Here is a 13,518-nt window from a genome sequence, read left to right on the forward strand (position 1 = left end):
CGATAGAGCCCTGCATTTATCTACTCCTCCATTTCTGATTCTATTTCATAATGTGTTGATATTTCTAGGCGAATCTTGCACAACTATTGAGAGATTCTCAGGACCGAAATAAACATCTGGGAGAAGAAATTAAAGAACTTCAGCAAAGGCTTGGAGAAGTCCAGGGTGACAACAAGGTACTGTGAGTATTTACAGGGAGAAAGCTCTGCTGCAAAACTGGGCATTCGAGGTTTATATATTGCACATTGGAAAAATGTAATGCAGCATTTGTTGAAAAGTTTGTTATAGATTTTTAAATTTATAATGAAAATTTGCAGTTTAGCATATCTTGCCTTTTTACATTCCCTCTATGTGTGTGCATGCATGTATATGTGTGTTTCTCAGTGGCTCTAAAATATTTCTACAACCCATTGTGGAAGTTTCATTATGTTCAGCTTGGTGGTGAATAACACTGTGGTTGAGGGCAAAATAAAACCCAAATGTTATACTTTCCCCCTTATATACAAATAATGGATTTGTGGCTCAGATGATTTGGAATTATTCACATTCGGTTTTGAATTTTAAATAGTCATCCTACTAATTATGTTCACATAACCAATTTATTTTATTGCTAAATTTGGCAATTTGTATGGAACATTGCTCAAAATCCACTGCTTGGTATTAATCAAACTCCCCTGTTGGCAACGTTAATTATAAAATATGAACTCATAAACTCCCAACTAAATGTGTGCACTCTCTCTCCCAGCTGAAGCTACGAACAAAAGTACAATTGAGAAAGGAAAGAAAAACTACCCAAGTTTAATTCTGTCCCCCAAGATCATTTCCCGTTTTGCCAAGATTGATTCATTTCCACCCCCTTGCCAGAGGCGGCTTTTGCAACAGAGATGGCTTTGAAAGTGGACTCAAGAAAACTATAGTGTGTGTGTGTGTGTGTGTGCGTGCGCGCGCGTGGTGTGTTGGAGGGGAGCAGTTCTTAGGGAACTGTTTTTAGATGTTACCAAATTGCTTGACAAATGATGGTGACTTTCATCATTGCTGGGAGTTAGTTGTTGGTTATTAGAAGGAGCCATTTTGAAAAATGCTCACTCTTTAAAAAATGCATAGAATTGCCTGGGTCATCCAGAGAGCTCTTCCGTAACAAGACATCAGAGAGGGTGCTGCATACTGCTGGCTTGAGAGTCCTGACTTGAGGGCATATATACATCTAGTAAGCCTTCTTTACACAGCTTCTTCTCCACTTAACTGGCCTTAAATTTTTTTAACATCTTGGATTTAACATAAATTTAAAAACTTAGGCTTTACTATTCCTGGTCATGAAATAAAGGGTGGGAAAGAACGTGCAGGAAAGGCTCTAATTAACACTGGACAAGCTAATCCGGCCCCTTGTGTGGTTTTATGCATCATTAAAAGGATTTAAGCTCTGTAACCTAGGTGTTTGGTCAATAATTAAAGGACAGACCTTCTTACTCACTTCCTCAAGTGATAGCAGCAGGGCAAGATTTGCTGGAGAATAAAACAAAATGTATGCAATAGTTTTCTTTAAGCCCATGAGAATACTAGAGGAGTTTATAAACCCATGAAATACTGAAACATATTTAAGATGTGACTTCTGGAGCCGTGACTCTTCTTGACTGACTGATAACATATTTTTTCTATTTCATTTTTTTTTCCTGAGCTGCTCCTCCCCTCAACTTTCCTAAATGTGCTCCTGTCTCATCTTCTGGTCACTTTCAATTCTTTTGCCTTTTAGGTATGAGAATTTTAGGAACTGACGTTTGCAACTGACAGTTCACAGAAACAAAGAGAGAGCAGCCAGGCGTGGTGGCGCACTTGTAGCCCCAGATAATCCAGAGGCTGAGGCTGGAGGATTGTTTGAGCCCAGGAGGTTGAGGCTGCAGAGAACCATAATCATGCTAGTGACCTCTAGCATGGATGACACAATGAGACCCCATCTCTTTCAAAAAGAAAGAAAAGAGAGGGAGGGCATGTGTGTGAGTGTGTTAGTGTGCGTGAGAGAGCATGTTTGTGTGTTTAACACTGAGCACAGGTTGTCACAGTCTGAACTTTGTGATCTGCATGCTCTCTGGGTCTTTATTCCTGTACCTGGGCACATTTATCAAACTTTGTCTTCTCACCTTAGGTTTAGAATTTAGTGACTCCTATTCATGGCCTGTGAAGAAGTTTGCCTGCCCAAAGGGGCAGGGGAAGATGTTCTATCGTTCAGCAAACCTCCCCATTTCAGTATCTGGCCTCTCTCCCTCAAAAAAAAAAAAAAAGTCTTAACTGCAGTGAGCCCCAGAGATTCCATTTATTCTCATTTCCTCTAAAGTTGCAGGGCTGGTTTATTTTCAGGCTCGTATGAGTCACCACCATCCTTCCCCCATCCCCCACCTAGAGGCCAGATTACCCATTCCATAATGACACCAGACTTTCTTGAGAACCTCGGAAGCCCCTGTTCCCAGGTTCCTGTGGCTGTGTGGTACAGAATGAGTTAAACCTTCAGTTTTTTTTTTTTTTAAATTAAGGCACTTTCTATTCCAACTCTTCAATCACTTTCTGCATTCAGTTCTACCTCTTGGTGCGCTAGGCCTCCATGATCACGGTGTGCTAGGCCCCCATGGTCTGACCCCTACTGATTTCTACAGCCACATCCTTGCTCCTGGTTACTTCATACTTGAGCCCTAGAGCACTAATTTCAGCCCCTTTGCTGAGCTACACTGCCTGTAGCCACAGGACCTTTGCACCTGCTGTTTGCTCAATCTGGAATACTCTTCCCCTTTACTTCTCCTGCAAGCTTCTGCTCCTCTCCCAGGTCGTAGATCAAATGCAGCCTTCTCCAGCTCTTAGGTGTCAGTCCCGTGCAGCCTGCATGTCTTGCTCTGCCCCTCTGCTCACACTTGTGTGGCACTGCCAGCCCCAAGGGGAAATTCGGCCTTTGAAGGCCAAATTTCCATCTGTATCCTATAAATTAGCATTCTTAGTTCCTGATAGGGAGGTATTTTATAATCTGTATTGAAGGAGTGGAATGGAATAAACGAATGAATGAATAAAGGGAACGAAAAGAAGCAAAAAAGGGTTCAAGGAAGAGGAAGAGAAAAAGAAAAAAAACATGCAAGAAATAAACAGACCAACCGCCATCTGGTTGTCATCAGTACTTTGTGGAGTGAGAAGTAGTTTAGAAATTTGGAGAAAGGAACCTTCCTTGAAAATTACAGTTAAAGTTTAACAAGGTTAGAGGAGCCCTCCGGGAAAAGGAGGGCTCACGAAGCCACACATTAGCCTGGAAAAGCTTTGCAGAAAAGCAAACTGTCCCAAGAGAGGGGGAACTAACCCCAGATACATCTCTTTGAGGAGCTTCTGTGGAGAGAGCAGAGGGTCAGTTGCTGAGCCTTGAGGGGCAAAGGATAAGTGTCCTGCTCATTGGCTGGTTCAAGTCTGTTAAATTCAAGAATACTTAATAATTGTTGTTTTTGGACTCCTAACTCTGAGGCCGAGTAGCAGGGCTGATGGCGTCATTTTATGAGTGACTGTTAAAGTGGAAGATTTTTATCTCTGAGTTGCCATTTTAACTGATGACCCTCATCCATATTTTGAGAAGCCGAGATTCTAGATGTTAAGTACATTTGAAAAACAAGGTGATAGGAAATTACTTGCCTTGGATATTTTAGGGTAGACTAATTTTTCCATTTGTTCAGCTAGAGCCTTGTAACCCCGTGGGCCATAAAGCATTTCCAAACAGCCTCCTGAAAGATTTGTTGCCACCCTGGCTTCCAAGCAGCTTAGCTCTCCCATGGGGCAGGGGGCAGCATTCTTGTGCCAACATGGGCATCCTGTGATGGGGGACCTGTGTGATCGATTACCTCCTGCGATCTCTGTCCAGTGCCCAAGAATTTCTCAGGCTCCCAAACTAACACAAACTTCCAAGCCAAACCAGATGAGAGATGTGAAAAGGGAAACCTACTGGATACCCTCCCCTTCCTTAAAAATTACAGTTCTTAAAGATTAACAAGGTTAGAGGAGACTTCTGGGAAAAGGAGGGCTCATGAAGCCACGCATCACCCTGGAAAAGCTTTGCACATGGCCCAGGGCTCTCAGTGTATCAGTCTATAAGGAATGAGGAAAGACTCAGGCAGTGCTGGGGCCACAGAGACAGCCGCAGCTCCCCTTGACCTGCCCCAGAGGTTGGCCTGTTCCTCTTCTGGGCATTAAGAGAAGAATAGATTTAGGGAAAGGGGATCAGGAGGAAAAAAGGGGTCTCAGAGAATTTAAGGATTAGTAGGTCAAACAGCAAAACTAGCAGAGGACATTGGAATCACAAATACGGCAGTCCTTCCTTATCTGGGGGATACTTCCCAAGACCCCCAGTGGATGCCTGAAACCTGGGTTAGTGCAGAACTTGGTTGGCATCAATCAGAGCTCGTTTGTCTTCATATCTTCTACCTACAAATGTAATGCCATTTCCATCTTCACCGATCATTTATGCACTGTGGCCATAGCTTTTGTAGTTTTGAGGTGCAGCAGCGAAACTAGCACAGATTTCTTTTTCCTTCTTTACAATTTCATGGATAGAAGATTGGTTCTTATTGTAGATCTTAGCAACCTCAGCATATGATTTTTTTTTCCTTAGGTTGAGAACTTTCACCTTTTCACTTAAAAGAAGCAGTATGTGGCTTCTCTTTGGCATGGCCAAGTTGCCAGCATCACTGCTCATTATTTTTTTATTGTATGTATGTATGTATGTATGTATTTATCTATGATGGAGTCTCGCTCTGTTGCCAGGCTGGAGTTTGCAGTGGTGCAATCTCTGTTTGGTGTCATTCTTTTTTATTTTATTTATTTATTTATTTTTTTGAGATGGAGTCTCACTCTGTCACCAGGCTGGAGTACAGTGGTGCAATCTCAGCTTACTGCAACCTCTACCTCCTGGGTTCAAGCAATTCTCCTGCCTGAGCCTCCTGAGTGGCTGGGACTACAGGCACGTGCCACCATGCCCAGCTAATTTTTGTATTATAGCAGAGACGGGGTTTCATCATGTTAGCCAGGATGGTCTCAATCTCTTAACCTCATGATCCACCCACCTCAGCCTCCCAAAGTGCTGGGATTACAGGCATGAGCCACCATGCCTGGCCAGGGCATTATTAAGTAAAATAAGGATTCCTTAAACACAGGCACTGCAATACCATGACAGTTGATCTGATACCTGAGATGGCTACTCAGCGACTAAGGGGTGGGTAGTGTAGACAGCATGGACCCTGGACAAAGGAAGGATTTGCATCTCTCTGGCAGGGCCAGGTGGGATGGACCAGGACACGAGATTGCATCATGCTACTCAGAACGGCATACGATATAAATCTTATGAATTTTTATTTCTGGGATTTTCCATTTAATATTTCCAGACCACGGTTGACCGCAGGTAGCTGATAACAAGAATTAGGGGGACTACCATTCCCTGAAGTGTGCTTCTGAACCAGCTCTCTGAAAGAAGAAGCCTGACTTATAACATTTTGCCTTTGCCAATGTCTGTGTGATAGATACTGGTGCCATGACAAATGTCAGGTTACCAGAGTGAAGTCACTGAACTTGGAAATATTTGGACTCCAGGAAAAGAGAGCTCCAGCCTGCCTCTGTGAAGTGGAGCAGTGTAGTGCAGCCCAAGAGGTCCACCTTTTAAAATTATCAGACCCAGGTTTATGTTCTCGTTCTGCCAATTATTGTCTGTGGCCTTCGGCAAGTTAGTTTTCTCTCCAGGCCTCAGTTTCCTCATCTGCAAAGTGACAATAATAATACTTCTCATAGAATTCTTTAATCATTTATTCACATCATTTATTCCCCACGTAATTGTGGACTTCCTACATGCTAATTAACATTCTAGCAGCTGAGGACACATCAAAGAATAAGAAAGACAGGGTAGTGGCTCCCATGGTGCTGATATGCTAGTTGGGCAGTAGATAATAAGAAAATAAAATACATAAGTAATTTCATCAGACAGTGCTTAGTCTGAGAAGAAAAGAGAACGGACAATGAGATTTAATGATTTAGGAATGGACTTGCATGCAATATCATTTGTAAAGGGTGTTGCATGGTTCATAACACCTAGCAAACACTTAACAGAGGGTAAGTGTTGCTGTTATCTTTAGCACAGCATGCACCCATATTGACTTAGAATCCACTTGTGCAAGAATTCCACCAGAAATCTTAAGATCTTCCTCTCTATTGATAAGCTATTTCCAATGAACTAGATATGTCCCCCCCCAGTAGAGACAATGATCCTAGTGAGACACCTGGCATGTGGCAGATGGATCCCCAAAAGTCAGCCCTCCTAATCACCAGCCTCGACTTCACCAGCATCAAGCATTATTGCTTTGGTGCCGAGCTCCTGGGAACTTTCTTGCATTTTGTGTGCCCCTTGTGGAATAAGCATCTAATAGGATACGTCAGAAGCAGCAACTCATGTTCCCACTGGGACAGATGGCAGTTGGTCTTCTTGTCTGTTTGCTTTAAAGATTATGGCACTTTTGTGCAGAAGGCCAATAATACAGTGCGATGTGTTCAAAGGCAAGAAAGTTTTTGATAGATGAATGCTCCTACCAATGTCATACATTTATACTTCCTGGGCCCCTGCTGGCAAATTTAAATTTAGCTGTTGTGATATTGCATAAACACAGAGTTTTGCCCTTAATAATGAGTTTTATGTTACACCAGCTGAAGGTCTTTAGGTACCTCTGTTTTATCTGGCATTGGTGCCATAAAATGATAGAGACCTTCTGTGAACATACCTCTATTGACATGGGACTTTTGGATGAATTTGGTGAGCAAATCAATTAAGATACAGCTACAAGCCAATAAAGACAGACCAATGAGTGTGCAGGTGACTAATTAAAGTACACTTCGCTAAAAAGGAGTGCTCAGCTGTGGATGTTTGTAATGGTCCAGGATGAGGGATCAGAGAGCTCTTTGGAAGCTGTTTCACTTTATGCTTCAAAGGGAGCAGAGAGATGTCCTAACCTGCAAGAAACTGAAGTGAAGATGGAACTCTAACGAAAAGCTTGGACCTTGGGGCACTATAGAAATTAATTATGAAGAATTACAATGAGTGAGAAGGGGCCTTCACCGCACCCCACCTCCCCGCCCTATCATGTCTTGTTCTACGTGGGATCTTGATTATGAACTATAGGCAATGCTCAGCGAGTCCAGCAAGCAGCCAGTCTAGTTCAGCAGTCTCTCATGTTTTATTTGTAAGTGAATTGGATACACTTGGTCTTCAGATACCTTATTTGAGCCTGCCATGGCTTACATGAGCTCATAGTCTGGGTAGACCATGTGACCAAAACAGCATGGTTTTCAGATATTCATCCCATAGGCTGTGAACATAATTACACTTCCTAGTGGGGAACTGAAAGATATATCTGCCCAAGACTTGTTTTATCATACACCATATCCAAATTACACACTAAAATAAAAGTAAATCAGAGCTTCTTTAAGACTGCTTGATGTGACACTGAAGATTTTGACTCTGGGAGCAACATGTGCTGAACTATCTGACAGTAATTCAGGGGCTTCTTGGCTGTGTGATCTTGGGACAATTCCTTGACTTCTTCGTGCCTTAGTTGTTCTCATCTGTACAATGGGGATAGCAGTAGTACTTGCCTCATGGAGGTTGGTTCAGTGCAATTCATTTCAACACGTATTTGTTGAGGATGAACTGTCTGGTCTAGGGCTAACAGCAAACAATATCAGTGCATCCCTGCTCCCATGGGGGTTTCGTTCTAGTGGGGGCAGATGGACAGTAAGCAAATAAATCATATTTCACAGATTCCGAGATGCACAGTTTTTCTCATTTGGACATCTCTGATACAGTTGGCATATTGTGTAGTTATGATTGGCATAACTACCTCTTTTTAGAGGTGCACAGTGGTGGCTCTTAAAATTCATGGAGTTTTATATTTGATGAACTGTGGTATAATATGTCAGGAGGTGATAAGTGCTAAATAAAAATCTAAAGCAGGATAAGGGGCTAGAGAATACAGCTCAGGTGGGGCAGGGATGCTGTTTATATCAGGTGGTCGGGGAAGGCCCTCTGCTCATGTGGGTGACACAGAACACTGAAGGAAGTGTGGTGGGAAGGGTCGGATATAGGGACGAGGGGTGTGAAATCCAAAGACCCTGTGAGGGGAGCAAGCTTAGGGAGTCAGGGGCTTGGTGTGGAAGGCATGCAGTTTGCCTTTTGTGAGGATTAAATTTAAAAAGTTCTATAAAGCACTTGACATAGAGCACATTCTCCAGGGGAGCTGCTGTGTAGGAATTGTTGCCACAGTTGTGAAGAGAGGCAGCACAGCATAGACTTCAGAGCCCTGAACTGCCAGGGCTCAATTCCTGACTGCCATTTACAAGATTTGTGACATAGGCGAGTTCCTCCACCTCCCTCTGTCTCAGCTTCTCGTGCAAATAAGGATAGCAACGATACCTGCCAGGGTGCTTGGTGGACTTAAATGGGTGAATGGGGATCAGCACCTAGGACAGTGCATGGCATGGCACATTAGTGCTAAGTGTTACCTGGCCAAAAGCTTCAGGCCCAGGCACTGTGGCCCACTGATTTTTATTTTTATTTTTATTTTTATTTTTTGAGATGGAGTCTTGCTCTGTCACCCAGGCTGGAGTGCAGTGCGTGATCTCGGCTCACTGCAACCTCTGCCTGCGGGTTCAAGCAATTCACCTGCCTCAGCCTCCTGAGTAGCTGGGACTACAGGTGCGCACCACCCATGCCCAGCTAGTTTTTGTATTCTTAGTTGAGACGGAGTTTCACCATGTTGGCCAGGCTGTCCTCAAACTCCTGACCTCAAGTGATACACCTGCCTCAGCCCCACAAAGTGCTGGGGTTACAGGTGTCAGCCACCACACCTGGCCTGGCCCACTGATTTGTACATGGTTCCCCGTGGGTCACGGTGCCCTCGCCCTGAAGCTTTTGGCCAGTTCACACTGGCCTCAGAGCCCTGTGCCAGCTTCTCAGGGGGTTCTCTCCACTGTAAAGAGGAGATGACAGTGCCTGCCTCTGAGAGTTGAGGGGAGCACAGAATGGGGACTTCCTATTTAATAGATCTGAGAAGCGTTTGAGGATGGGCTATGATTAGCCAGACACGGTTGTGGAGGCCAAGGTGTTTCAGTGCATTTGACGAGCAAGGTTCATGCCATGATGGAGCTGACAGTGGGGTGGACACAAGCAGATGAATGTGATTATTTCTGGTAAGTATGATGAAGACAGGGAGGCAGGGCAGTGTGGGTTGAGAGTGGCTTAGGGGTGAATGCCTCTGGCGATAATGTGCAGAGAAGACTTCTCAGACAGTAGAGATCTGATCTGACCTGCATGAGATAAAAGAAGTAGGTTCTGGACAGACCTGTGAGTGGGCTCTTCCAAAGGCAGAGGAAGTGCAAAGGCCCGGGACAGACATGAGAGTGGCATGTTTAGGACAAGGGAGGGAAGCCCGCATGGCTGGAGCACAGACATATAGGGGGATGGTTAGACATGGGGTCAGGAGGCAGGTGGGAGCAGGTAATGTTGTGCCTCTTCAGCCCTAGTAGAGGCTCTGTGCGGATCACAGTGCTGTGAAGAGCCACTTGGGGGCATCTATCAGTGGTGTAAGGAAAACTGCTAGCACATTGCTTGCTTGGACTACATTGGGAGCTTGTTAACTGGGCAACATCCATATACACACTAATGAGTGCGTGCGTGATGATCTCCAGGGTAGGAGACAGAGGATGAAAACTACTGTTTTGATTTAAGTGACTAATTATTTTGTTTGAAACTAAAACTGGAATGTCATATAAATCTAGGAATTTGGACTCTGGTGTACATAATAGGTGGCCCACTTGGAGCTTTTTTAATCTCTCACGTCCAGTTGTGTTGAAGGTATTTTCAAAAGGTAAGGGGACATTTGGAGAGGATGTGGAGGAAACTTAACAGGAAAAGTAAGGAAATAATAGGCAGGGTCTTGTTTTTGAGTTGCCCAGCACAGTGCCACTCCAGATGAATGTTTAATAAATGCCTTTTGGTGCTGACCTCTCCCCAGGTGAGCTATCTACAGCAGTACATGAGGACTGGGGGCAAGGAAGGGCTAGCCTCCACTTCCTGTTAATGATTCTTTCATATGACCCTCTCAATAGCTCTGGCAAATTGACAGCCACTGTGTAAGAACTGTAATACCAACTGTAACTGGGGATTGCACTTTGAAAGCTCATGAAGTTACATGGACAGTGATCATTGCATTGTATCTTCCCATTGTGGTAATGTGATCTCCACAGATGGAGTTGTGCAGTGCACAGCCTGGGTAGCCATACATGGCTGTCCTGCCTACAAGATAGATTTTATCCTTTTTAAAAAAAAAAAAAAAAGTCACATGTAGCCCACCAGCATTAGAGAGCTTGCCAAGGATACATAGCTAGGATTAGTAGAAGCTGGATCTGAATGTAGATAATACCCAGAGAATAGCTGCTCCTGCACCTGGCTGCCTCTCACTGTTAGGTAAAACAGATTCAGGTAAATGAAAATAGGATGAGGTAGAGAATGTTGAGGACTGTGGGAGACGAAGGCTGAGAAGAGATCAAGGAAGGAGCAAGTCATTCCGACTTGGAAGGCCTGGGCAGGCTTCATGGAGGACGGATTGAGCAGGCTTTTGGCAGAGTTGGGGGCAGGGCACCCAGAAGCCATTTTACCACATTGTTTTGCGGCCATGTCCCTCAGCCACTTCCCAGCTGCAGCTGCGCCTCATCCGCAAGCTGACGACTCACACCCATAATTCATTCATAAACATTTATTTCTATCTAAATCAGCAACTGAATGCGTCTATTGGTGGTGGCGCGGGTGCTGTGCAAGGCACTGATCCACTTTGTGGGTTGGCACAGGGAGGCTGGCTGTGCAGTTTTGATGGCGCTGTTTGAGGAAATTAAGTGCCCTGAGCGGTTGCTTCATAGCCATTTTCCAAGGTGGAAAATCAACATCATTTGCCTGCACTACACAGATAAGGTTGGCTCGGGAGCTCTGCTTTCTCTAGCTTAGAAGAAAGGTCGGACTTCCCTAGTGGGCTTCTGTGTGGGGAAACATACATGGAGGAGGAGGATGATGATAATTACAATAATCATAAGAGCCCCTAACATTTATTATTTATTAAGCACATTGTATACTCCAGGGCCTGTGCTAAGCATTGAAGAGAAGTCCCATCTTTTCTTACTTAGGGTTAGGTTCTGAAGTCAGCACGTAAGAGGCAGAAACTTGTATGTAGCTAAAATTCCCCCGATTGTCCTTTGAAATTGTCCAGAGCTTTCATGGTGTATGCATGCTTCGGAATAGTGGTATCATGTAAAAATAGAACAGTGTGACTTTGCATAAATATATTATCAGTCACCCTCTCCCCCTCACTCTCCAGCAGGGATATTGAACATAGAAATTGGAAGAATCACCCAATGTTTTGGTTTATTTCTCTCTCATCCTCTCTTGCCTCTTCTATTTAATCCCCTAACTGGTATATATGAGTATTTGAACTCCCCTGAGTTCAGTGTTCATTTAACTCAACCCTGCTCTCTCACTTCATGCCTACAGCACTTCTCTGAGGCTACACTTTTACTGCTGTGTTTTTACAGAGGAGGATACTGAGACTCCAAGAAGTTCAGACAAGGTCCTGAGGTTGCACAGCTCACAGACTGTGGGACCAGGATGCAGGCCCTAGGTGGGCCAACTCCAGCGCACACCAGCTGTCAGCTGGGAAGGCAGGAGCCTTCTCCCTGGGGCTCTGCTGTCTCCCCTGCGGTGACTTCTTAGACCCCCTCAGCTGACTGCACTTGAGCTTCAGACCCAACTAATGATCCAGCTATTACCAACTTGGGCCTCACTTTTAAAAATAAGTGTTTCAACCAGTCTGGCCCTGAGATTTAACAGCCAATATTGTATGCACATTAAACACCAAATGATTGTTAACATATTTATTGAAGCTTAACAGGCATCCAATATATAAACGATGACTCTCTTATATGGCTGTCAGACCTCAATAAACATGTTTAATAATTAATTGGCATTAAGCAAACATAATTGTGCAATTCTAAATTAAGCGCTCAGTGAAGCATGTTGGGAATAGAAAACCACAGTGTTTTATTACTTAAAGTTCAGGCTGTCAGTATGGCTTTTCATAGACCAAGAAAAATACCCTGCTTTCAAAGACACGACCTGAGCCTCCTGTTGGCCTTGTACTGAAAGCCAGGCGTTGTCTTGTTTCTAGACCCTCAGATCTGATAGACTTTTTTTTATTTGTCTTGCTGTTTGCCTTCCTGTGTATCCACTTTTGGGATTCTGATGTCCCAAGCCAAGAGTTGTGTGATGTAATAGAGTTTTTGTATATCAGCTTTCAGTGGAATTACCAGTTTTGCTACAAATTTGTTCTGTAAAGTCACTGCCAACTACTGGATTAGTGAATAACCATTGCTCCTAGGAGAAATGCAAGGTTAGGTTCCTGTAAGCCTCTGGTCACAACATTTTTGTCAACTGATCGATCATAACCTTGTTATACGTGTGTCTCTGTTTAACATCACCTTATTTGACATATACGGTTAATTCATGAACATTGAACTGAGTTCAACAGCACTGTCACTCATGCCTGGAGGAAGCTTCTGTAACACACGTATTGTCTCCATCAGGCGCTTCACAGCCTTCTTGCACTGATAACACTAAGTGCAAGCACGTCCAGCCCTTCAGCACTATGCGTGGGGGCCACTTGAAACAGCAAAGTCACCAATGAAAAGCACAAAAATGTGACAAATGTGGTGACACTCACTAGATCATGAAAAGGACATTTGTCTACAGTCCAAGGGCTGAAACAAGAAGGCAGAATGTGGCCTTGTTTGACCTCCATGGGAACGTGTGTGTCGGGCGACTGTAATTTTTTGCCACTCTCTGCGTGTCTGACAGTGACCATGAAAGCACTACAAATATCGATTTTGAGGTTAAAAATAAATTTCAGCAAGTAGGCAGATTCACAAATACAGAATCCATGGATAATGAGGATCGCTTGTAACCAGATTCCAGGAAGTGCAGCCATCTGCACATCTAAGCGTCCTGCATCTTCTGCCTGCCTTTGCACGGTCTGTTCCACCTGCCTGGGACACTGTCCACCCAGTCCCAATGGTGCTTTTGCTCTTGGTAGGGACACAGCAAATATTTGCTGAGTTCAACTGAGTAGTTTTCAAATAGGGACCCAAAGTAAGTGTCATTTGAAAATGTACTTTACTTTTCTTTAGTCATCATTTCTTTCAAAGTTCTTTGCTATTATTTATTATTTCAATTTACTTAATATTCTTCCTTGGCTTAAATTAACTTCCTATCTCTCACCTGGCCATAAATCCTTCAGAGACTCTGAAAATTAAGCCATTTTCTCGACTGGCAATGAATCCCTTAAGATTCATGCAGGAACAAGGAAAAACATGCCCCCCGCGGGCACTCCTGCCTGGGTCGGATCAGTGTGACAGTGAAAAACTGTC

General features: G+C 43.9%; 1 protein-coding gene across 3 annotated transcripts in view; it reads left to right on the forward strand.

Annotated features, from left to right (window-relative positions):
* The window catches only part of CCDC149 (coiled-coil domain containing 149), a 110,510-nt gene that overhangs the window by 58,511 nt on the left and 38,481 nt on the right, over window positions 1–13,518 (forward strand). For all 3 annotated transcript variants that reach the window (XR_002733853.1, XM_023223048.1, XM_023223047.1), the window contains exon 4: window positions 69–176. Coding sequence is in view for 2 of the 3 variants with exons in the window: in XM_023223048.1 (XP_023078816.1) it covers window positions 69–176 (108 nt within the window). In the remaining variant the exon portion in view is untranslated. The remainder of the gene's footprint in view (window positions 1–68; window positions 177–13,518) is intronic.

Source organism: Piliocolobus tephrosceles, chromosome 3 (genome assembly GCF_002776525.5).
Source record: "Piliocolobus tephrosceles isolate RC106 chromosome 3, ASM277652v3, whole genome shotgun sequence".
Taxonomy (NCBI): Eukaryota; Metazoa; Chordata; class Mammalia; order Primates; family Cercopithecidae; genus Piliocolobus; species Piliocolobus tephrosceles.